This window comes from Lissotriton vulgaris, chromosome 9 (genome assembly GCF_964263255.1).
Source record: "Lissotriton vulgaris chromosome 9, aLisVul1.2, whole genome shotgun sequence".
In the NCBI taxonomy this organism is placed as follows: Eukaryota; Metazoa; Chordata; class Amphibia; order Caudata; family Salamandridae; genus Lissotriton; species Lissotriton vulgaris.
In genome coordinates, this window is record NC_141697.1 from 1,074,702,060 (window position 1) to 1,074,727,482 (window position 25,423).

General features: G+C 42.8%; 1 protein-coding gene across 2 annotated transcripts in view; it reads left to right on the forward strand.

The window, feature by feature from the left end:
* Window positions 1-25,423, forward strand: part of ABHD6 (abhydrolase domain containing 6, acylglycerol lipase) — a 123,502-nt gene that overhangs the window by 32,094 nt on the left and 65,985 nt on the right. For both annotated transcript variants that reach the window (XM_086939050.1, XM_086939051.1), the window contains 2 exons: window positions 10,314-10,454; window positions 16,225-16,381. In XM_086939050.1, the coding sequence (XP_086795176.1) occupies window positions 10,336-10,454; window positions 16,225-16,381 (276 nt within the window). In that variant the 5' untranslated portion in view covers window positions 10,314-10,335. The remainder of the gene's footprint in view (window positions 1-10,313; window positions 10,455-16,224; window positions 16,382-25,423) is intronic.

The following is a 25,423-nucleotide window of genomic DNA, read 5'->3' on the forward strand; positions in this document are numbered from 1 at the left end:
AAGTATTCATGTGTATCAGTACTGGCATCCTCATTTTGTTGTTCTAGATACCGGCTCAGCCATACTGATTAGAGCCACCCCTTTGTAGTTTTCTGGTCTGGTAGATAGGGCACAGTTGGCCAGTGAGCTCTTACTTGTGGCTGTCGCGGGCGGCAAACGAAGGGACCGCCACAGGCGGCAAAATGGCTAGCTACGCCACTGCAGTTGGCGCTGCCCAATTGCGCATTGTGCCCACTCTAGGATATAACTTGGATCCAATTGAGTAATGGTATCCCTAGCGTGGACAGCCAAATCTAAGATTTTGGTGAGGGGCCCTGAAACATCCAATAATTTGTCCTGACATCCCCACCAGTCTCTGTCCACCCCATTCTTAGGGTCTTTCGCAATTGTTTTCAGAAATGTTACCATATTGGGATCTATGTTTGGGGTATTCATAACCTTACCCAGGAGAGATGGACAGGGACACTCTGAGCATAGTGTACTGCGCACTTCACGCTCAAAACCCTGGCAAATATTATCTTGCATGCGGTGTGCCACCTCTATGCATGGCACCCACTCAGTGGATCTGGGATGGATGATATTTCTGGTGTCAAACAGGAGATTCTTGTTATTGGAAGCATCCACTGAGACATGATGCATCTTAAGCTTGTATTTGGTTGCGGGACGTTGTTCTTCTTGAGCATCATCCACTTCAGAAGAGGGAGATAAAGAAGTAGAGGATGCATGGGTGTAACTTAAGGAGGTCCCCAAGACACTTTGTGAAAACGAGCTGCCATAACCATGATCTCTAAGGACCAAAGAAGCCACGTGGGACAAAACCTCTGTAGAGGAGGAGCCCTTGGAAGAAGCCTTCCAGGAAATGCCCGGTTCACTTACATCTAAATCCTGTGCAGATTAATCCCCTGAGGAATCACCCAATACACGCCTTCCATAACACGCCAAGGGTTGAGTAAAGGGTTGTAAAACCTTGATCAATGAATGCTTCACTGAGTTCTGCACATGTGGATCTTATGTCTCTACTAGCTGCTCTTCCAAATGGTGCTCGTAGGGCACCTCATCATATTCCACATAGTCATCACCCTCCACGGCGTAATATGCCATCTTTAAACTGGAGGGGTGGAAGAGGTTCAGGGGGAGAGGAAGCTCAAAGGGCGAAACAATGTGAGACTCGGAAGAAACTCAGATAGACAAAGTCTTATGTTTGAATAGTAGGTAATTTTAAAAGGAAACATTATTTTCAGCTTTAATATATTTATAGTGGAGGGAGCCACCCAAAACTCGCCTGGGCAAAGCCTTGAAAAGTTTTTGCACCATGTCTGGCAATCCAGAGACAGAGGAGGCACCAGGAAAAACCCATGCAGCCAAGAGCCGATCGTAAGGAAAAACTCTGATTGGCCTCCTGGGCATTCATGAGGCTTGTAGACAGTAAAATGGGACTCTCTCTCTTCTACGTGCAGTGCGTGTCAGTCCCGCTTCTGCTCCACAGCTGATAGATGATTGGAGGCAACTCCCGAGCTTGTGAACACCCGATCGTCTCCCAAGAACAATCATAAATAAATAGTGCCAAATAAGGTCATACACAAGGAAGGACTTTGGTTTGGTCATGACCCCGGGTGATTGGTGGGGAGGAGGAACCATGAGGGTTCGTGGGTCATGTAGTTTAAAGTTTGATTGGCTGCTGTAGCTTTCTAGTAAAAAAAGAGGAGCATAATGCGAAGCCTTCGTTACCTCACATAGAATTTGATAGGGAGCCTTCTCCAAAGCGAGGCTTCTCCAAAGCGAGACTCATCTACCCAGCAACAACTAGAGCTTGTCCGACTATGACACTTCTAGCTATCCATGTCTAATCAAAACAAGAATTTGCAATGCAATAGGTCTCGCAATTAAGCGCATCTGAGCCATTGACATTGCAAATAACAATGCCTTTTATTTTTGTTTTCGTTTTTAAAACATAGATAAAAGGCATTGTCATTTACAATGCCAATAGCTTAAACTTGCGTAAATGCGAGACCTATTGCATTGCAAATGCTTGTTTGACTTGTTTATGAAGATTAGTGGACCGTAATATTAAATAGAATTCGTCCAAAGAAAACAGTCAATAAATACTTTAATTATGCTAGCAAACTATTCATCTGAAAGCCTTCTTGGCGAAGCACAGCGCTCTTCATGCCTTTTCTAAACAGTCGATAAATTATGGGAGCCATCTCTCCACTGGGATTGGCTTGTCTCCAGAATGTCTGCGGCCCAGTGCAGTGCGTTGTGGTGGACATTTCCCAGAGTCAGACAGAGGTTTAATGTTAAACTGTGCTTATTTGAAGCCACGCCTCCCCCACCCAAAGGACGTCTATTAACAAAAGATGGAGGAATTTATAACCACCCCCACATGCACTCTACCCCCAGTGGATTGATGTGTGAGTGTGATAACCCAACAGATGGTTTGGGTGAGAGGCCCATCCTTACACAATCTGAGCGCATTCCCTTACTGGCATCACTGTTTTATAGTTCATCGACAGCTGTGCCTGGCACATACCGAGGAATGTGCAGGAGGTAAGGTTGAAATGTGTGCACACTGAGTGAATGCTGCCCCCCCTTAAAAGCTGGTATGTGGGATGGCCTAGCCCACATACTTATTAAACAAAATTCAACAAAACTCAGAAACTTAATTGCACCTATAACTAATTTGTCCTTATTATTTTTGACATGACATTAAAAGAATATTTCACACAATAGGTTCACACAGATGCACAAAAAGTCCAAGATACTGCTTTGTGTGATTTTTCTTGTGATTTGTAGAGCCACGGTTTTATTCTTCAGATTTAAAAAGTTTGCATGTCATAATATATGATGACAGCCAACACACATGCCATTGAACACTCCACTTTGTCAAGTCTACAGAGTATGATAAATATCTTCTCAATTGGAGATTGATTCGTGGATTGACATGGCTCGCCATTTATTACAAGGCATCCTTTATGTTTCAAACTTTGATAATTACTGCGTTGAAAAAGGCTTGTAATGGCGGGCGATTAACTTGGTTGATTGTTCAACCATATGGCTGTGATGTTCATCGAATTTTAAAGTAATCCCTAATGACAAGGCTAGCAAAGGACAGTGTGATCACTGATTAGGGGTTGTGCGCGAACATTTTGAATAAATGAATCCGTGTCCAATTAGGGAGCCAAGTAGTATTTTTTGTAGCCTTGGTAAAGTGGAATATTCGGCAAAACACAGGTTGGCAGTTACCAAAAAATGTGACACAGGAACTTTTTTAATCTGAAGCTAAACACTGGAACACTGTAAATCATGAGAAAAGCATGCAAGACAACCTATTGTTCTTTTTGTATATCTGTTTGAAATAATTGTGTCTAAGATTTATTGATGTCACACTAAATATAAAAAACAGAAGGTCACAGATATGGTGAATCAAGCACGCGGTGGGAGTGTGGGAGCGCGCGGTGGGAGTGTGTGACGCAGAGAGGAGACGCATGCGCGTGCCCATCGCCTGTCCGTGCGCGGACATTGTTTGACTCCCTTCGCCCACCAAACCCACAACAATAGTCTCGCCAAGGCGATGCAGCGCATGCGCTCTGTTCGCTAGGCGAGACCTAAGAAGACTAGAGATGAGCTAAGTGGCATGTATTTCATCCTATAAAGTGCTGTGGTAAAATGATAAAATGTTTTTTGCCTCACACTGATTGACCCGAGTACCGTTTAGATAAACCGCCCACCTCTGCAATCGGCAACATTAAAATTCAGTTTAAACAGGTTACAGTTCAGATTCAAATATAAATCTACTGTATCATTAAAAATGCATAAAAACAAAACGGGTCAAGCGGTGTTACACCCCGACCTGAGAGCTGTGTATCTGTGAATGGTCTGTCTAACCTTAAGGGTTCTGAATAAGATCTATTGAGACCACTCTGTGCTGTGGCCACATTGTGGGGAGGATAGTGCTGAATTTCTTCCATCAATATGGATGTGCCCATAGATAATAGAACATGGTATTGATGTAGAGACCAAGATATGTGAACACCGGACCAAGTCATTGCTGGGTTCCCCTCTATATTGCATGTTTTTTATTGTGACTGGATAGATGGGTAATATGCTGTTCTGCTGCTAGTGCTCTGCTTCCCCTGAAAGAAGAAACCAAGCACATGGTGAGCACTGATGCATCTGCTTGCTTTCTTTTCACGCTACCTAATATACATTTATTGTTTTGTGTGAACGTATACATCTGCTGATTGCTGTTAAGTTTCAATGTAATGAAAATATTTTAAGAAAAATCAAGATTGTTTTTTGAGATATAATGAAAGTACGAATCGTGCATCATTCTGATTTACACAGTATGACTTAAAGCTACAAGAGCATTTTCCATCAGAGACGTAAGCTATGTGTCTATTACAATCATCAAACCCCTTGATGAATTAACAAGAAAAAATGCAAATGTTTCTTTGTCTTCATCTCCTACTTTGCAGGCATTTTTTTGCTCATAAAGCACAGTAATTATGGGGCACATGCGTCAAAGTAGGCTTTTGAAAGTCCTTAATTGCGATTATTAAGGAATCGCAATTAGGGACTCTCAAAATCCTATGCATGTAGAAATCACTATTAAAATAGCGATTTCTAAATATTCCTTAATTGCGAGTCGCAAATTGCGAGTCGCAATTAAGGAATTGCTTCCCACTTATTCCTATGGGCCTACAGGCCCATAGGAATGAATAGGAAATTGCTTGCGCAATTTGAGAGTACCAATAGGTACTCGCAAATTACGCATGCAATTTCAAGGGTGCAAAGGTGTCAAAATGACACTCTGTTGTACCCCTGAAATTGTGATGTGTACCCATGTTGCGCACACACATGTGCCAAGGGCATGTGTGTGTAACCTGAAACCTTGAAAAATGCACTTAAGTGCATTTTTCAAGGTTTTTGCAAAATACAGACCAGAGTAACTTCTCTGTATTTTGTGGCCCCAAATAGCGAATTCGTTATTTCTAAAGGGTACATGCATTGCATTTAAGGAATCAACGGCACCGTTTGCGCTCGCAAAAAACGTTGATGCATGTGCCTGATAGTGCTTTTACAAAGAGTAGTTTACAGCAGTCCAGTTATCAGTATGTGATAAATGACTGTCATTCAATTCAAGATAAAATGGGCTAAAGTTACGTACAGCCAGGAGAGAACCAAAAGAAGGGAAACATTGGTCAAACCAATCTTCGTTCTGTGATTCTTTGTAAGCGGCTCAAGGATAGGGAGGACTGCCAAATGGTGAGTAGCACAGAACTAAGCAGTAGAGGGAGAGGCTAAAACCCTGTCTAAGAGGGAACAAACTGCTGAAGTAAGCAAGGAAAAACACTTCAAACATGTCCTAATGCCAAGTGGGTACAACCTTAGATGGAAGTAGAGGGGGCCCAACAACCATCACTCTCTGTAATTGCTATCCTTTGATTGGGTGCCGCCTGCCATAGCACAGAAGTGGAACAGTTCCAGTCGCAGAGGGACATCCGAGCCTACTACCTGGTCTTCTAGAGCTTCCAGGCCTATGTTTGTTTGCACCGCTGCTGTATTTTATTAGATGTCTTGGGGAAGGATGGCCTAACTCCATAAAGTGGTTTTTCCTGATTTCTGTCTGTAGGATTAACCCCTGGAGAGGCCTGAATCTGAGGTTTATTCCTGACAAGTAAGGTAGCTTGAGATAGTCTGGTGAAGACAAGTAGCCAAAGTAGGTAATGAAATACATATCTATGAGGTATTAGCATTGATGCAGAATGATAGCCTAAAGGAAGAAATAAGTGAAGTAGCTTAGAACAAAAGGAAATGTGGCAAATGTGAAGAACCCATTAGAAAAGGGGATGGGAAGAAGAGCAGTGCACTTCCCAGGTGCAAAGAAGGGAAATGTTGGCAGATGAGAAGAAAAGCAAAACCGAGCCAAATCAAAGATCACATTATATGAAAAGGGACTATAAATGTATGGATTGGTCAACTATGTTAATTGCTGCAAACAGATCAAGTAAAACGGATAGAGATGAAAGTTTGTAGTGTTGAGCGGAGGTCCGATAGTTTGTGGCTGAATATAACGCTGTCGCAGTAGAATGTTTCTGTATGAAACTAGACTGAACTAGCAATAGGAGAGAAATAGAATCAAGGTAAGAGGAAAGTTGTGACTGGACAACTTGTCTGCAAGATCACAGAAAGGAGTTTCGGGTGGTAGTTGAAGGAGGCAAAGAAAATTAGAGTACATTTTGGCCCAAACATGGCCTTTTGTGAAGTGGGAGATCCTAGATTAGAAAATGGTGGAAAGCTTATTCAAACTAGGATCAGCAGGTGCATTGTTAGGTAAAATACAATTTTAGTGACAAACCCAGGGTTCACTCCTGGTGGCAGTGACACAAATTAGCAGGCCTTTCCCGAGAGAAAGGCATGTTAAGTCTTTGAGCAGCACCAAAACAGCAATAAAGTCAGAAAAAACAATAACATTTCCAAACGAATTTCATAAAAAGCAAGATGAATCTTTGAAGAAAATTTGAAAGAAATGCACAAACGACAATGTTGGGTATAAAAGTCAATGTTATTCTAAGGTTACTACCAATAACGGCCACTAGAGGCCATGTACCTACCAATGGGGTTCTGCCTCACACAGACAGGGACAGAGTCAGTTATCATCTAGGAGCACTCCAGCCACAGGCACAAGGGGAAGACCGATCTCTTTACCCCCTCTTTCTGATAGAATAAGATTCTCAATTTCCTCTTGGTCTCTCCTAATGCTCACAAACTTGTTTTTGAGTTTTCTAGGGTACCAGGCCACAGTCAGTATGTGAGGAAGGCTCAACCACTTTCTCCAGCCAGAGATTCCAGTACAGGTACAGGCCTGAGTGTCCTACTGTTCTTCCAAGTGCCCTTCCTTTGCCTTTTATTGCTAAGGCTATCGAAGGCTAGTGGTCTGACCTTTGATGAGCACCCCCAAAGCTTGGGTACAAGGGTTAGCAAGACGCAAGGCCTGAGTTCTTCCCTAGGCAGCACAGCAACAACTGCTTCTTCTGTTATTCCTACATATCCAGGTGCGTTCTGGCAGCTGGTGCTGGTGTTGGACATTTTTTCTTATAGAAGCCCCTACCCAGTGATTGTGATAACTTAAATCTAACCCTAAGAATCAAAAAACAAACATCCAGGCTGAAAGTGGCTTTGGTGATGGCATCTGCTGTTCCTGCTTATCCCTTCTCCCACATTCCAGGATAGCTAGCAGTGGATGGCCTTTGATTTACTCTTGCTTGCTTTGCTGCTAGCTGGCCAAGCCTAGTCTTGTTTCCCAGGAAATGTATTCCACACATCATTAACTAGATATCTACTGCCACTGGAGACGTAATGAATCAAATACTGTCCAGACTTTCAAGCAGATAAAAGCAAGTATTACTAAAATTATGTCTGACCAAGGGTGGTTGGGTGGAAGAAAGCCATGGACAGATGTATGGGGGCCAAGATTGCAGTCTACCAGGCAAAGGGCTGCTCACAGAATCGCAGGAAGATTTGGTCCGGCTGTGTGTCATATCGGGGTATTCATCTACCCCCTCTGCCACAAACCGACCCTCCATAAATTCGCCGGGCAGTATGTCCTACTTACTAACATATCTAAGACGAGTAACTCTGCCATCAATACATATACACCTAGTCATTTGCGTTTGAGGGAATTTTGTGATGGTCTGTGCCACATTTCTGTTGTTAGGTCAGCTGTATGGCAGGCCAATTTGATGAGGTTTCCAAAAACATGGTACTTTCTACATCGAACTGTATTTACAATGTATGCTTTGGGCATTGTCCATCCTGTACCTTGGAAAATTAATACTATTTGTTTTGAAAAAAAAATGGTTTGAGCATATATAACATAATTCTGTGTTCCCCGCTGAGTTAGATTTTTGATAAAATTTGCATCAGTGAGCAGATACTTTCTGATGGTAGGTTGTTAAACTACTTATGAATATTATGACTTTTTTTTTCTCTAGAGGCTTTTACAATAGGAAAGAGCGTCTGCAGCGAAAGAGAGTTTTTTTGTAGTGGGTCACTGGAAGGACATACCAATTGAAATATTAGGTGGGTGGCACTTTTGCAGATTGTGCACCTTGGTCTAGCAAGCATCGAGGCAGCACTTTTAGCCGACCTAGCTTATTTTAAAAGTAGGCTTTCAAACAAATACAAAATGTTTTCCTTTTACATGAGCTTGCAGCAGCTTTTCTCACAGCAGTGAATAGGTGCAACGTTAGGCCTGATGTCATGCTTTACTCATGTTGGTGGTGTAAATTGATTTACAGTCTTAGTTTGGCATTGATCTTTTACTCCAGTGATACACTTCGGGCTATATTATTCATGCTTTACTCAAAAATTAAGTATGGCAATTGCTTCTCAGTCAATACAGCGAAAAAATGGAACGCGCTCCCCTTGAGTCTCAGATCAGAACCTAACCTCCTGCGATTCAGGAAGTCTCTCAAAACCCTTCTCTTCCCTTGAATCTTCGACATCCCCTACCTTCAGCCTTCAGGAACTTGAGGTTTAGCGCTGGGATACTCTTGGGTGACTACGCGCTCTATAAATACCTAAAATAAAATAAATAAATCTTCACCATATATAGGGTCCAGCCAGTTGTACATGTTTCCTGTTCATTTGGAATAATCTTACTTGCTAATCTTCTCCAGACTGGGAACTACAAAAATCCCTATCAAATATGTTCAGACCAGCCCGCCAACCTCTTTCTTTCTTTCTCTCTCGCTCCTCTCATCTGCTTTTTCTTTTTCTATATCTTCATTCTCTTTCTATGGTTTAACGTTCCTTCCTCTTCCCTTCTCTGAGCTCTCTCCATTTTCTCTCTCTCTCCTTTTCCTTCCGCTTTCCTTCAATCACCTCTAGTTCACTTCCCTCCTTTCTATGCCTCTTTTCTTACGGCCCTACTGTGCCTGCTGCAGTATGTCAGAGGCTCCTGTAGCGGCCCTGTGACTTTAGAAAGATAGATAGATATGGACTTCCCAGGAAAAAGCCCAGTGATAGACCTAGTATAGGTCAGTCGATTCTTGGAAGCACTAACGCTGAATGCATGGATCTTAAAATTATATCGAGATGAAAGGAATGTGTGAAATTCAATATTGCTTTGCGTCGAATAGATCTAGTTAATAAATATGAGTTATACAGCAGAATGATAGATATTGCATTTATTGTTTCTGGAACAAATGCAACATGGCTGTTAACATTTTGTTGATGCTTTCAGCTGCCCCAGAATTGTGCTCGTGACAAACTGAAAAGATCACTATTTAGAATGTTAACATTTACACTGTAATTCAGCGCCAAGATAACCCTGGGTGAATGTGCGCTTTAAAAATACACATGTTATGTTATGTTATGATATGTTGCCCATACGCAGAAAACGGTGGTTGCTCCCTATTGAGTCAAAATTGGATTACTGCAATGGGCTTTATCTTAATGCCCAAAAGCAGGGTCTGAAGAAACTCCAGGTGATGCAAAATTCGGCGGCTCGTCTATTGCTGAATCTGCCTCGGTATAAGTCTGTTTCAGAGGAGATTCGGAAGTTGCACTGGCTTCCAGTGTCGCAACGAATCAAATTTAAGGCTCTTTGTGTGGCCTACAAAGCTCTGATGCAGAAAGGTCCAGCTTTTCTTCAGAATCTCTTTGTGTGGTATCAGCCAGCTAGACAGCTCCGTTCAACGGGGGCAAAACTGCTGGTGGTGCCTAGAATTCGGACCTTGCACTGGGGCGGGCGGAGCTTTCAGTACAGTACATCCAAACTGTGGAACTCTCTTCCACTTGAGATTAGGAATGCCAGCTCCCTTTTGAGTTTTAGAAAAAATTTGAAAACTTGGTTGTTTCAGTGATGGGCGCATTGCAGGTTACGTGTTTGTCCTCAGCGCCGAGACACCATTTTGGTATTTGTGTGCTTTATAAATAGCATTATCATTATCAAAAGATAACAGAAACATGAAACCTGCTCTGTTCTGTATTTTAAAGCTAGTACTTCTAGTCGGAAACCTGTTCCAGAAAAGGAGTAGACTTTTGTTGATTGTAAACAAGAACTAAGTATCAATAAAATTGCTCATCCAGTTATAATGCCTACAATATTCACAAATGTTATTGAGTTTCCACAGTTAAATGTGTGTGACATCAGCCCTAAACTGATTTCAGTCTTCTGACCTTGTTATGGTTTATCTCTGAAGTGATTTTTTTTAAATAGCTATTGATTCTCTGTTGTGGGCTAGGTAGCTTTCACCACATACAATGTATCAGTGTTCTGAATATTTGTACTTTTTCCCTCAACACAGGTGTTATTAAACCTAAAGGGCGATGGACCTTGACATGATGAACATGTTTTTGGTAGCTGGGGGCACTCTAGCTGTTCCAATTTTAGCCTTCATCGCATCTTTTTACCTGTGGCCTTCAGTATTAATCAGAATCTATTACTGGTAAGAATACTGCTATTATACTCAACATTTTTTAGAACAGCAGTGCATGCATGCTGGACACTTTACAGTTGATATTTGACATTAGAGAGCGTGCAAGAGACATCAACATTTAAGTCTTTATTGAATGTGATTTTAAATGTGTTTGAGCCCTTTGATTTGACTGTGATGTAAGCGAAGACAGAGAGAGGCGATCCAGAAGGTAATACTCAACACAACAACAGAACAAGGTACAAACAAGTTTGCTCGTGTGAAGGAACTGGAGGTCAACAAAGCTGTGTGCATGTAGAGATACAAGGGGCGAGCAGGAAACAAGCAAGGGCATTAGGTAACCAGGTCTGGTCAGAGTAAAGGGTGTAACAAAGCAAGGTCATAATTTGCTCATGAGTAAAGGGTGTAACAAAGCAAGGTCATAATTTGCTCATGAGTAAAGGGTGTAACAAAGCAAGGTCATAATTTGCTCTTGTCTAGATAATGTTGTACACAGTGTAAATGGGGAGCACAATTTGCAACAATGCTGAGCCAGGTATTACTCCAAATGAATTGGACAAAAAAGTGAAAGTTTGCCTTATTTAGGTGGAATATTGATCACACTGTAAAGGTATATGGGCTTCATCAGACAGTGGCCTGGTATCAAAATGAACAGTAAAGGAGAGTGGAAAGAAGTATCAGAAAAAAGGATAGACAAAACTCAAGAGCAGAATGCAGAGATTGAGAACTACACAAGTACTAGCTTTGTGTACCCTAGAGATGACACTGAGTAAGGGAAACAATCAAGCAACAAATCAAGACCTGGGCTACAGAAATCATGAAAAGTAATTCAGGATCAAGATCAGGCTGTACTTGTTGGTACACGAAACAGCAATTCAAAAATGTTTCCAAAAGGCACTGGAACATTTGATGCTTTGTTGTTGCATGAAAACTAGAACAAGGAACTTGAAAATGTACCGAATGGCACTGGAACGACTAGTGCCTTGTTGTTTCTGTAGGTTTGTATGGTCAGGGATTCGGAAATGGAAGACTGTCCCTGTGAAACTGTTTCTCCTTTGTGAATCATGCTGTGGGATTCCTCGGGTTCTCAAAGACCAGTTCATTGTGCAGGAAACTGCAGAACAAAGTAGGTGCTCATTGAAGCAGCAGTTGGTAGAAAGAATTTTGAACAAATAATTCCCACTTTTGTACCTTCTCAACTCAGAAATACAGATAATGGGCCTGACTGCTATAAAATAAATTGTGAGTCATCCGCAGTATAGGATGGGTGAGAGCCGTTAAAATCCCTCCTCCAGTTTAGTGGCTTAAAGAGTTTAGATTTCAAGAAATAACACATTATGAGGAAAGTGGTGTATTATAAGGTGTGGTTGTGCGACCTATCTGTGTCATCATGATACCGACTTGGGTCCAGTCAGGTTCGTCTGTTAAACCTTAGCTCAACCCTGAGTGGCTGTAGCTTTGAACAGTCAGGCTTAAATAAAGGAACATGTGTAAAGCATTTAGAAGCACTAAAACAACGTAATAAAGTCACAAAACACGAAAGAAATCTGTCACTAATTTATGAAAATAGGTCTTATTTTTATGAATTTTTAGATGCCACAGCTAACATAACGACTGGAGGGTTCTGGAGATATAGATTTTTAGGTAAATCAAAAGGCATTGCAAATTTCCAACAAGCATTGGTTTCCCCAAAGTGTGCAAACTTTACGAAACATTTAAAGAGTTGTTTTCAGCTACTCTGTCCGGCTTTGGGCGACCAACTCCGGCATGGGAAAGGTCAAGGGGGCCAGTAGGGAGTTTTAAGGCAGATACCTTGTCACCAAAACAGACTCAAGTCCAGTTGAGGGCTCTGAAAACGAACTTCCATAGGCTTTAACTGAGTGGTCCTGATGCAAGAGATACAGGATACATAAGATGCTGTTAGTTGCTACTTCTTTGTCCTCGGTCCAGATGGAGTGACTTTGACCACAGGGGTCATTGTCCCTCAAAGTCCTCTTTGGTCCAGCAAATGTCCAGTTGCCACTGGACTACTGGTCTTCGGTCACGGCGAAACCAGAGATTCCCTTTTATGAAGGCTAGTTAGTGTCTGTCTTAACCAACCAAACTTCCCCCCGGCATCTCTCCTGGTTATAGCAGACTGGTGTCTGGACTTGGTGTCCCTGGCAAGGGATCGCGCTCAGTGGTGATCCCTTGCTCACTTTGCCACTAAATTCAAGCTAGCCTGGCTGATGAGGGGAGTTACCCCGAAACCAGTCCCAAGATGCTTGTTTCTGGTCCAGGGAAGACCTGGCCTGGCAGTTCAAGGTGGACTGTTCCCATGAGGAACAGGGTCAAGACTGATGTGCAAATAGCTGGGTCTGAACTGGGGTGGCAACGTGAGCTAAAGAAGGGTGATGGATTCAACCGAGATCTCTGACAGGGGGTGAGTTTCAGTTCTCTGTCCATCATCTCCTTTTGTTTGCTTAACTGACTAGGCAGAATAGGCTCTTCAGCTTTTGTGGCCCTGATGCTCTAATAAGAAGTCACTCAGTCAACTGACTCTTAGAGGTCACATCTTCTGTCTGGGGCTCAGGAGTGACTTTTCCATGAGCCAGGCACCACAAGCACAGTTCTCTCTTTGCAAGCCCAAGGATCAGCAGGTGCAGTTCTGCGGTTGGTGCAGGCTGTCTTGCCAGGCCCAGATAACAGCAAGGTAGTCCTTCTTTGGTTCTCTCACCATTACAGATGTGTACTGATTTGTGGGTGCCTGGGGTCCATATTTATGCCCAGAAAGTACCCTCAAGGAATGCAGAGGTTACTAGCCAATGGCTACTAGGACCTCCCTGCCTGATGATTACAATTACCTGCAATGTGTCACATCTAGCTATCCCAGAGTACACTATACTATACTGCCCACTCCCAGGATGGCAGGACCCCTCTCTGGGTGTGTGCAGCTCTGGTAGCCCACCCTAGTGGTGTGGCTCCCTGAGGGCTTGCCCTTTGAAGGTCGTCGTTGTGGATCACACCCTGTGTAGCTTCCTTCCAAGGAGGTGTAACACCTCTTCCAACGACATGCCTCTATTGTTCCAGCTCCTGGAAGTCCTTCACATTTTTTCCCAGGAGGGCAGAAAGCGGTCTTGTGGCCGGCGTCTGTGAATGGCCCTATTAAACTTGGGCAACATAGCGGCAATTTTCCTAAAGTTGAAATTCTTAAAAGTTACATTTAATTTGACTGGGTTCAAGTCGAGTTTAATATAATGATTATTTTGATACCTTGAAGTACCAACTTTAGTGGTCCCATTCAGGAGTTGGCACAGCTGAGTTGTCATTGTGTAACCCTGTACTTGCATATGGGACTACTAGCTTTTCCCTAGTAAAAGTTACAATTAGGAGTTTTTACTGTTGGGATGTATAAAAATATATGTTCTACTTTTTAGTCCTGATTTAGGACCCCATTGGCCTGCCTAAAGGGTGACATATATATTAAAAAGGGAGGTTTGGACCTTGGCATTAGATTAAATGACAAGGCCCAATTAGCAGTTTAAAATTGCTCTGCCAGTCTGCAGTGGCAGGCTGGGAGACGTTGTCACATCCAAGTTGGCATAATAAGTGCTGCAGCCCTAATGGTACACTTTACCTTACAGGCCCAGGGTAACCCAGTACCATACACTAGGGACTTATAAGTAATTAAAAGTATACCATTTGAGTCAAGCCAAGCATACCCTTAAAGGGTCAGAGTACTGGCTCTGAGGTCTGTTTATCAGGCGTCCGTGCACTCTCAGAGTCGAAAAACCAGCAGCATCAGTCCAAAACGTTGGGGTTGATCATGCAAAAAGAGGCTTTTCTTTACACAAGTTTGCTATACTCAAACTCCGTAGTGGAATGTGGAATGGATCTTGTTTCTGAAAAAGGCAGGAAAACATGCAAAGGAGCGCAAGCGTTCTTTACGTGATAGCACATGGTTCAAAGTATAAATAGATTCACTGAAGATCCTCCCCAGCTCTCAGGGAAGGCATGCTAGTGCCACACTGTAATAGCAGGTGAGAAGCACACCCCAAAACAGAATGTGAACTGGATCTGGTTTCAAACATATTTATGAAAGCTTCTGAATGTACCTCGGAGCATAGAAACTAGTGCCCATGATGCAGACAAGATGAAAGATCATCTTTAGGAAACACCGTCTGGTAGTAGGATGGGACTAGCCTGACATCTAAGTTAATGTATGTATATATTTGTCCAGATTCACTATCTGTGTGTCCAAACATAACAAGAGTTTTGTTTTAACGTGACCTCTAACTCCAAGCTGCATTTACGTAACATAAGCTATTCAAAATTATTTTTGATCCACAATCCTTTTTGTGACTCTCTAGTTTCAAAATAAAACTTTTAAAATAATTGACCTTGTATCAAAGTCAGAACATATTGCTCTTCAAATTGTGAACTACCATTAGAGTCAGGGCATCAACTTGGTAATGCGTCGGACTCAAATTCTTATCTGTGTACATTATACATTGTTTAGAAGGGATAAAATCAAATAATTTTGTATCAGTTGCAGAGTTTGTAATCTTTCTTCCTTTTATCTCTTTCAAAGTGCTTCTGTACCTGGCTTTAGCAAGATGGGTCATTCCTATGAGCCTTGTGCATGGACAGCATATGTGTACGCTCCGTTGTAATATGAATAGTTAAAATGTTCTTAAACAGGAGCACACACTGCATGTGGATTAATTAATTTGAAAGGGAGATGGCAAATTAATTTGAGTTGACATTTTTCGCATCCTAGTACCAGCCCATACAATAGTACCGTAAATGTCACAACTAATACAATGATAGTCTCCTGTGTGGCTCAGGTACCATTGGTATTGTTTTCTAATCTACCCCCACTTTTTCCTAGTTAGTTCCATGGTCAGGTTAAAATAAATGAGTTATTAGACGTGTTAACACCTTGCCAGTCTGAACAGAGAGCCACCATAGCCAAATCAAACATAGGTCTCTAACGCTGTCTTCAAATCAAGGCCAATGCCCGAAGTATTTCTTTTAAAATATACCATTGATCATTCGAATGGACAACATTATCAAATGTCAGTCAGTTTGAGTCATGCAAGACAGCCACATAGAAATGACCAGATACGAAATAAGAATAAAAGAACAATTGGGAAATACAATATTTAGGTGGCATTATCATGAAACACAGATTTCAAAAATAAATCCATGTTCTAGAATGCCTCATCCCAGTCTGTACTTTTTGAGGCGGACGCTAGTAAGAGAAATTGAGCTATCCCATCCTAGTGTTCAATCCCCAAAAATATTTGTCCTTTTACTAAAGATTCACTGTGCTTTCATAAATGCATGCATGAAATCCACACTGCACATTTGATTGTGGATTTTGTATACCACAGATGTAGAGGTGATTGTAACTGTTTTCTGTTGTAAGGGAAGAAAGTCGAGGAAGCCATAGAGTAGGTTATAGAAGAAGGTGTATTAAGCTTAGTTATAGGACAATCACATGGAAATAAGTAGCACCACCAGGAACTGCATACTTGCTGCTCTCCCACACACTCCAACTGTCTCTCTCTCAACCACACCAGGCGCTCCAACATTCCATTACCTCATCACGCACTCCAGCATTCCACATACATCATATTCATACTGGCTGAGCAGCAGGAGCAGGTAATTAAGGGAAAGGATGCAAAGTAACAATTCAAGTCACAACATGTTCTAAAGACACACTATTACCATAGTCTTTTTCTCCACAAAGGAATTCATGTAATATTTCTCCTAATTTGTTTTTTTTGTTTTTTTGCAGGTACTGGCGAAGAGCCCTGGGTATGCAAGTGCGACTCTCTAACTATGGGAACTATCAATTTTGTTACTCATATCGAGGAAAGCCTGGTCCCAAGCCTTCAGTTCTGATGCTGCACGGCTTCTCTGCACACAAAGACATGTGGTTGGCTGTAGTTAAGGTGGGTTCCTGCATAGAGGCATTACATGAGGCAAAAGCTCGTTCTCACCTGTCAGCAATTTCTGGTGCTATTATGTTCCATTTTGTGTTAATGATCGGATTAGCTAATAAAACAGGTTGAAACACTTCCAATCACACTTCATGCATACAATTTTTGTTTATCAATTTTCTTCCTGCCCAATTACTTTAAAGTTAGCAAAGGTGTAAATTTAAATTAGTAATTTAGTATTTATTGTTTGATTTGTGGATTTATATAGCGCGGCTGATCACTCTTGAGGGTATCCAGGCACTGTCCATGGGCCCGGGGAGATTAAGTGATTTGTCCAGATCAGAGGACAAAATGCAAGGGTTTGGAAAGAAATCCACGTGTTGCAAGGGACCATTGGATATATTTTCAATATGAGTGCAGCATCTTTCCCAATATAGGTCTCGGTCTGTTTTTGACCCTCTTACACTCTCTTCATGTTGGTATTTTAACCCTCCAACTGGTCACTTCGTTGGCCAGCCAAGATCACATTGACTGCATTGCTTAAAACAATATGGCAGCGCTTCTGACTTATTATGAATTTGGCGTTAGACTGGCTTTTTCTCTGATGCCTGCAAGTTCAGGCAACACTAGGAACTCAAAAGGTGATAATGTTAGGGGTTCACACACACCAAACCTGGGTACTGCATCTGGAAAGGACAGGTAGCCTGACTAAGCTGCCTTGAAGCTCTCTTTTCATTTGTGGATGAGCAGCCAACACCAAACACAAAGGAGAAGGTGTAAGTTGCCTATAACACACACAACACAATTGTCATAGTTTCAAAGATGTCAGTGTACAGGCAGAGTTGTGCATACAATGCACTAAAGTAACACGTCAAGAATATATAATATATATATTTACAGTACAAATGGTAAATGGTAGAAAATGAATAATACAAAAGACAACAATGTAACACAGTTTAGCTGTAAAAGTATTTGCGACCTGCTATTGACAAACAATGGCATATTGATGCAGTGAAAAACACAATCTCACAGTAATGCAGTTACAAAGCTATTAGTAAGTTAAAGCAGTATTTGCAAACAGTACACTTCTTGTGATGACTAGCTGACCAAGATATTTATTTGACAAAATAGAAGATTTACAATCCTTCCACTAAAATGGAGTTTGTCTGCTACAGGTTGGTTATGCAGACTGATTGCAGCCCAGGTGGTCGTGAATACCTCATAAAAATCAGATCAAAGAAAAACAGGAAAAATAAAAAGTTAAGCACCTGGTAACCTGCAAAGGGAGAATTGCTCATTGAAAGGTAGAGTTAATAATATTGGTCGTGCAAAGGGGACTCGTTATCTAGGAGCTCTGGAGTCTCCTGTTCCCTGGATGCTCACTCAGAGGCAGCCAACCTCGACCATGATGAGCTAAGGCCTATGTTTGACCACAGAATGGATGCAGGCCCACACACACTAACAACTTGTGCGGACTGCTCTCTGTTCTGTGTGGCTACTCGCTGATCCCTGCTCTCGAGGAACCTCCCACTGCTCTCCATCCTGTGTACGGACTTCCGGATTCCATAACGCCAGAGGAGGCGATCGTCTAACAGGAAGAACGAGGTGAATGAGGTGAAAACGCAGACGCAAACGCTGAACCTCGGAGCCTGAAGGAACCGCACCGGGAATTGAAAACGGCAAGAAGTGCGGATGCAATAGCGGGAGCGGAACGGGCGGGAACGGGCGGGTGAGCCGCACATGGGGCGAGCCGCACATGGTGAACTTGGTGGCCGGCACTCCCCCCGCGAGCTGTATATTACGAGGCTGGGGGCAGGTGGATTTAGCATTCTTAAGCCGGCCGGCAGCCCGCAGCTGAAGCGGCCCTGGGCCGCGGGCCCTTTAAAAGTCTAACCAAGTGAAGGCATCGAGGATAGCCACTTCTACGGCACGGCCAAAGCGGTATACCCTTGTGTATCCTTGTGTGGCCGTGTTTATAGGCTAAGAGACAGTACCTATAGGAAATTGCGGTGCAGTGGTGCAGTGGTGGAGGTGAGAGCGTGGGCCCACAGAACAGAGGTAAGTGAAATCTTCCCCACCCTAAGAAACGTTAAGAGGAGCTACACTGAGGGTATTAGGAAAGGGGGTGGCTGTGCACCAGAAGCCCTGGGGAATAGAAAAGGAAGTTAAAGAAGGACAACTCCCGAAAAGTCGTTGTACCCCGGAAAAAAGGAGTAAAGGAGGTTGAAAGGGATGGCTTTGGGAAAAAATAAGCCACGCAAGATTCCAAAAAACCCCAAGAAAACAGGAAATAAAAGCTCTGGGGCAGAGGACCTGACTGAAATATCAAGAAGTTTGGAAAAGACTAGTAGGGACGAGGCAATTTCCGTCGTCAGTAAAACGCCAGCGAGAGGGTCTACCCCCCTGCCAGGACAAAGCTCAAAGAAGGTGGGGGAGTCCCCAAAGAAAGCAGGCGTATTAGGCGGATCGGCAGTCTCAAAATCTATCAAGGACTTCCTAGGTAAACACTTTAAAGCGAAGGAAACGCCAGAAAAGGAGCCAAATGTGGTTGACTCGCTGCTTCCTACTGAGGACCAGGCAGCTAAAAGGGTGGAATCCCTAGATCAGACTGATTTCGACATTGCTGAAATACCGCTGGAACCCCGCTTGTCATCTTCCCCACGGTTATTTCAGTCGTTAATAATTCAGGAAAAAGAACTAGATGTGGAGGGAGAAGGAAAGGAGAGACAGAGCACTATCTCGGGTGAGGGGGGTTCGGCCCAGAAGAATTACAGCCCACACGTTGATATAATAGGAGAAAACCTCTATGCTGCTCGTACTGACTTGCTAGGCATTACCGCACATAGTCTGGAGGTGACAGGATCATCCAGTTTATCTATGCTCGAGGTGATGCTAATGCTCCAGAAAACCTTACAGGGCATTCTAGAGGTTTCAGTGTTAAATAATGAAATTCTAAAAACGCATAGTAATCATTTCAAGAATATAGAAGGGGAACTAACCCAGATTAAAGCCTTAATGCCCACTTTAGTAAGAGCAGTGGAAAGTCAGGAGGATTTGGAAGAGGATGGGGAGGATGATGGGGTAGGAGAGGAGGAAGTGGTAAAGGAGGATGAAGCGGGAAGGGAGGAGGAAGTGATAAGGGGGAGCAGACCCAAAGAAGAGGAACCAACAGTATATATCTCCCGTTGCCCGATGATTATAAAGAGATATGGGAAAAGGAGGTCTATAAAACAAAAAACACTGAAACGGCAAAAGGGTAAAAAGGCTCCATGTACTTACCACCCGGAAGAGGTTCAGGAGGCTGGGAAGGGGACATCCCCAGACCCAAGGATTCGAGAGAAGTTAGTGCGATTAGAAACAAAAAAGTTATCCTTTGCAGACAACAGAGAAAGAGCCCATAGCTCTGAGGGCTCTAAAAAGGATCCAGGAAGAAGTAAGGTAAAGAATACCAAGGCCCCTTGGAGGAACCACCCCAGAGGAATGGTGAATGGAAAATCAGAAAGTGGGATTGAGACGCCTATATGTGTAGGATACAGCAACCAATCACCTGACTTTAGCTGCAGGGCTATCGATAGAGAAGAAGTAAATAGGAAAGGAAGGGCTGATGAAAGATCCCAATCCCTACAGCAATCTAGGATGTTGGACACATGGTTATTTGTAGAACCCATAGGGCAGGAAAAGGGGGGGAAAAGAGCAAAGAAACTAAAGCCCCTAAATCGGTCCCAGCTGCTTGTATTATTTGCCAAATGCCCTAGTTTAAAATATGTTAGCACAGATGATCTCAAAGAAGTAGGGTTCCTGAGTAACATCAGAGGGGATGAAGTAACAAAGGTCCTCCTTCACTTAGCACTAATAAAAGTTGCTATGGAAAAAGCAGAGGCTGAGATGATAAAGGAAGGGATTAGAATATTGAAAAGAGAAGAGGTGATGTTGGGGAATCAAGGGAAAACATTCCTCAGGAACCATGCGGGGCTAGGAGAACGACAAATAAAAATGATTACATCTGGCCGGGGTACTAAGGATGCCCTTGAAATTACGATAATCCCAAAAAATTTAGACTGGGAGGATGATGATCTTCTGATGGGAAATAGATACAGAGAACTGGCATATATGGGCCATGAGGAAGAGGGGTACCTGAGCAGCAATGACTAGGAAACTGGGTCGTCGCACAACCTATCTATTGTGTCCTGGAACGTAAATGGATACAAAAGAATAGTGTTAGAAGAAGGTTTTAAAAATATCCTTGGGAAGTCTGACATTGCATGTTTCCAGGAGACTTGGCTGTGCGACGAAACCCCAGCTACCGAAGGCTTTGCACATCATGTAAGGCCTGCAAAAAAGAATCATGTAGGTAGGCCATCAGGCGGCCTGATGACCCTTGTGTCAACAAGGATAGCAAAAGACATACAATCACTCCAACTTAAATGTAATTGGGCATTAGGCAGCAGGGTATTGATATCAAACAGTTTTGCAGGTGGGGGAGGGCTATGCATAATCAATGTGTACATACAGAAAGGGAAATTAAAAGAATATAACGTGGAGCTGGATTGCCTAAAGAAGGATTTGGAAGGATTGTATGACATATATCCTAAAGATGTGCTCGTAATATTGGGCGATTTCAATCATAGATTAAACCCCCATAAAATTGACTCATGGCAGAGTGACGTCCTAAGAGCCTATAACATAGAATTTGCAAATTTCTCTTACAGTGATAGCTCTACCCAAGATGTAAAGCTTGGGCAGCTGTTGGGAGCTATGGGCCTGATCTGTGCTAACGGAAGGAAAGAAACGGATCGACCCGCTAAACGTACTTTTAAGATAGGGAAGCAGTTGTGCCCCATAGATTATGTATTTATTCAGGCTTGGTGCTTCTACTTAATAAACCACTTTGAAGTACTTGGGGTGGAGGGTAGTGACCATTTCCCACTGCTGATGGAATTACGTATAAACAGGGACCCGCCGAGACAGAGGGTGCTACAAATTGACGTGGATTACCCAAAGCGGCTTACAACCCGGATTAGTGAGGAATTTCTAAAGAAACTGAGAGCTCTCCAATTATTAGTTGGGTTAGAAAACCCCCTACCAGGGGAGGCTTTATCCTGGTATGAGGATACAATAAGTCAAATGGTGGAATGCCTTAGGATAAAAATCAAACAGGGAAAGTATGAGAAAAAAAGCAGAGTTAGGGCTCCCCCAACTAATAACCCTTGGTTCGATGATGAATGTCGGTATTTAAAGGCTGCTATCAGGAAACACGAAAGAGGCCTTAGGGGTAATAATTATGATATTTCATCATCAGAACTAAAAAACCTAAGATTAAAATATAAGACGACCATTAGAGATAAAAAAAGGTTATTTAAGGAAAAATGTTGGATGAGCTTACTCGAGACTATTGAAGAAAAAAATGTTAAAGGATTCTGGAAGCTGATTAAGGAATGCACGGGTGAGGTGGCGGGATCCATGCTGTGCTCCGTCCCAGAGGCCAAGTGGGTAGCCTACCTAGGGGAAATATATGGTATGTGGCCGAGCAAAGGGGAAATAATCTCATCAAGCTGGCCAGAAGTGAGGGATGACATACTAGTGCATTTCACCTCAGGAAATATTAGGAATGTAATAGCTGGCTTAAACCTAACCCGAGCGGCCGGACCAGACAATTTACCAGCAATTATCATAAAAACTAACTCAGAATGGTGGGCTGAGTTTTTTTCAAATATGTTTCAGGGGATATTAAAGACTGGTATCATGCCAGAAAGTTGGAAAGGGGCAATCATTAGACCGGTTCATAAAAAAGGTGATGTAAATTCCCCAAAAAATTACCGCCTAATAAATCTCCTCGATATTGGGGAAAAGGTATTCTCCAAGGTAATCCTAGGCCTGCTAAAGGATTGGGCAGAGGATAACCAGTTAGTACCCCCAGAACAGGGTGGGTTCAAAGAAGGGCATTCGACGGTGGACCACTGCTTTGCTCTCTGGGCCATCGCGCGGAAGTCGATAGAACAGAGGGGTAATTTATTCTGCTGTTTTGTGGACTTCCGCGCGGCTTTCGATCTTGTGGGTAGGGAGCAGTTATGGGCAACCTTGGAAGGATATAATCTACACGGAGACCTTTTGGCCATTATAAAAGCCTTACTCACAGAAAACTGGGCCCAGATAATCTTGGACGAGGAGGGTGGATTGTCTGGGAAGATCCAGATTGGAAATGGCTTGAGGCAGGTTTGCGTACTCGCCCCACTGCTTTTTTCTCTGTTTTTGGCCGACCTACCAGCAAAACTAAGTGAGGTTAAAGGGGCGAGTCCAAAATTGGGACGAAATCATGTTTCGTGCCTACTATACGCGGACGATTTAGTGATTATGGACCTGACACAGATAGGCCTCCAGAGGAAATTAAACATGTTCAATGAATACTGCCGGAATAAAAAGTTAACAGTGAACATGGATAAAACTAAAATTGTATGTTTCGGTAGGAATAAAACTAGCTTCCTGTGGTACCTGGATACAAAGCCACTCGAAAGGGTGAACGAATACAGATACCTGGGAATCTGGTTTAAGAGTGACCTTAAATGGTATACCCATCTGGAGGCTCTCAAAATGAGGGCATCTGCCTCTGTGAAGGGGCTAAAAAGATTTAATAGTGTGTACGGGGAAAATTCAGATAGGCCGGTCATAAAAGCCTACCTAGCAATGGTCCCCCCCCAATTCCTGTACGGGGCAGAAGTGCTCTATTTAAGTGGGAAAAAAGGGTGGGATAAAGAGGAGGGAAATATTTTAAAAAACCTGTTCTCTTTGCCTAAATCTTCTATGGTACATGCTGCAAGACTGGAGCTGGGAATTACCTCCTGGGCAGTAACTGCCTGTATGGCACTAATCCGCTTTTGGCAGCGCCTAGGGTCTGGAGAGCACTTAAAAATTTCACAGTGGTGTAAAAGTGAAATTGTCGCTAGCGAACTGACCTGGGCGAAAGAAACAAGAGCCGCACTAAGTGAAGCCTATGGTGTGTTGGGTTTAAAACTATGCCCGGAACTGAGTCATCCACATATAGCTAGGAAGGAATTGAGGTCATTGGGAGCCGAGACGTCCCGCACATATGATAGAGAGTATCTCTCGCAGAAAGTTTCGGTGTCATATATGACCCTGGCCTGGGAACTTAACCAACAGTACCCCTATTTAGACAGATTGCCCAGCTACCGCCTAAGACGTGAGGTCCTAAAAGTGCGAATGGGGATAAACCCCTGCTATGGGAACAAGGAAGCCAAAAATTTTATGTTGAATAATAATGGAACCTGTACTTGCGGGTTGGGTACCCACTGCGATATTGTACACATTTTACTAGATTGTATGATGTTTTTAGATTTACGAAAAGAAATTTTATGTCCGATTTTTAAAAAATACAGGATCAGAAATAGGATGCAAGCTGCTAGCCTTATAGCTGAAATGAGGTATCAAGATATTGCTTGTGCTATGGGGAAATTTTTGTGTAAAGTCAAGTTGTTTCTAAAGTGTTCAGAGTAAATACCTTAGGCGGCGCTCATGGGGGGAGGATGAGCCTGTACATGTAAAGGTTAACGTTGTGATTTGGATCCTTTGGAATTGATTTGATGCTGATGGAAATTACCTGACTTAATTACCCCTAGGGGTATTTTTGTATTTAGTACGAAGGAATGTACTATTTTACGGGAAGTACAAATGCCATGTTTTTAATATGATCTTGTTCAAGTTTTAACAGTAATTTTATGTATAGGGTATACTTTTAAGGTTGTAATTAACCAAATAAAGTTTTCTTACTGACTGACACTAACAACTTCTTACAACCAGCTGCTGTAACAACAGAACCGTTGCAGGGTCAGCAAAGAAAAGACAACAGGAAAAGGTGATGATTGCCAGTCAACACTCAGCTCTCCTACACTTGTAGTTATAGGGTTCTTGGCAATCCTCCTTTAGGCCCTCGTGAAGTAGAGAAGTCTTCAAGGAACCCTGTCCACATCTCTGACCTCCTTGGGGTGGTTAGTGGCTTATCTGCAGGCAAAGCCAGCAACAGGGTAGGCCAGCAGACCTGCAGCAGAGGTCGCACTAAGCTTTACGTTTTAGAAGCACCAATTGCAGTTCAGACCATGTAGGCCCAAGTCTACTGGGTGCTCAGTAAACTGGAGGACATCTCCAGCTTGCATATTCAAGTTTAGGCAGTTTGGCAATGACCACTGGTAGTCAGAGCATCGTCCACAACCTTAGAGTCCGACAATGAGACTAGGTCACACTCTTCCCTCATCGGGGAGAGTCCGTAAATGGCATCTCCGCTCATGCAATGGATGATCATTATATGTAGATGACCAGGTACACCTTCCAGGAGGACGCTGTAGTGAGAAATCTTGTGTTTCCTCCAGAAGTCCTCGAAACAAAGAAGGCAGTTGGTAGCATCCATCCTTACTCTTGCAGCCGACGCTCTAGGCAAAGTAAATGTGCATTATTGGCTGCTAACAACTGGTGCACCAGTAGTGTTGGCTAAGCATTTATTGTGTGCGCAAGTTCTGATTGCTGTTATTTGCAAAAAAAGTTATGCTCATAAAGTTCTCGAACCTTAGAAACACACTACAAATAATAAACCCAACAGCCTTTCTGCTGCAAGCCTTAGAAATTGTTTTGCGTGGGTAGTCTAGTATTCGTCTCCCTTGGATGCAACTTTGCACCCCAAAAACTATAGCGCTGTTGCCATCAGCAAAGCCCTGGAAACAGGATGTCTAGGCAGCACCCCAACGTGCAACTGGTGCTGGTAGATCAATTCAGATTCTCTACACTCTGGGGACAGCAGGAGGGTGTCTCCAAAGACACTAGTTTAGTTTACAATGTGAGTCCATTTGAGCCCCTAAACTGGAACAGAGATGAATGGAAAGGGTGGCACTGCTATACAGGTTGTTAGGGATTTTCACTGTACAGCTTATTATGTACAAATCAAAGTAGTGACATTATCACTCCACCTTCACTTCCAAGTTTTAAATACATCTACTGATACATTTAGTAAATATTTGTGTTTTGCGGCATTCATTTTTATTTAAAAGTTCA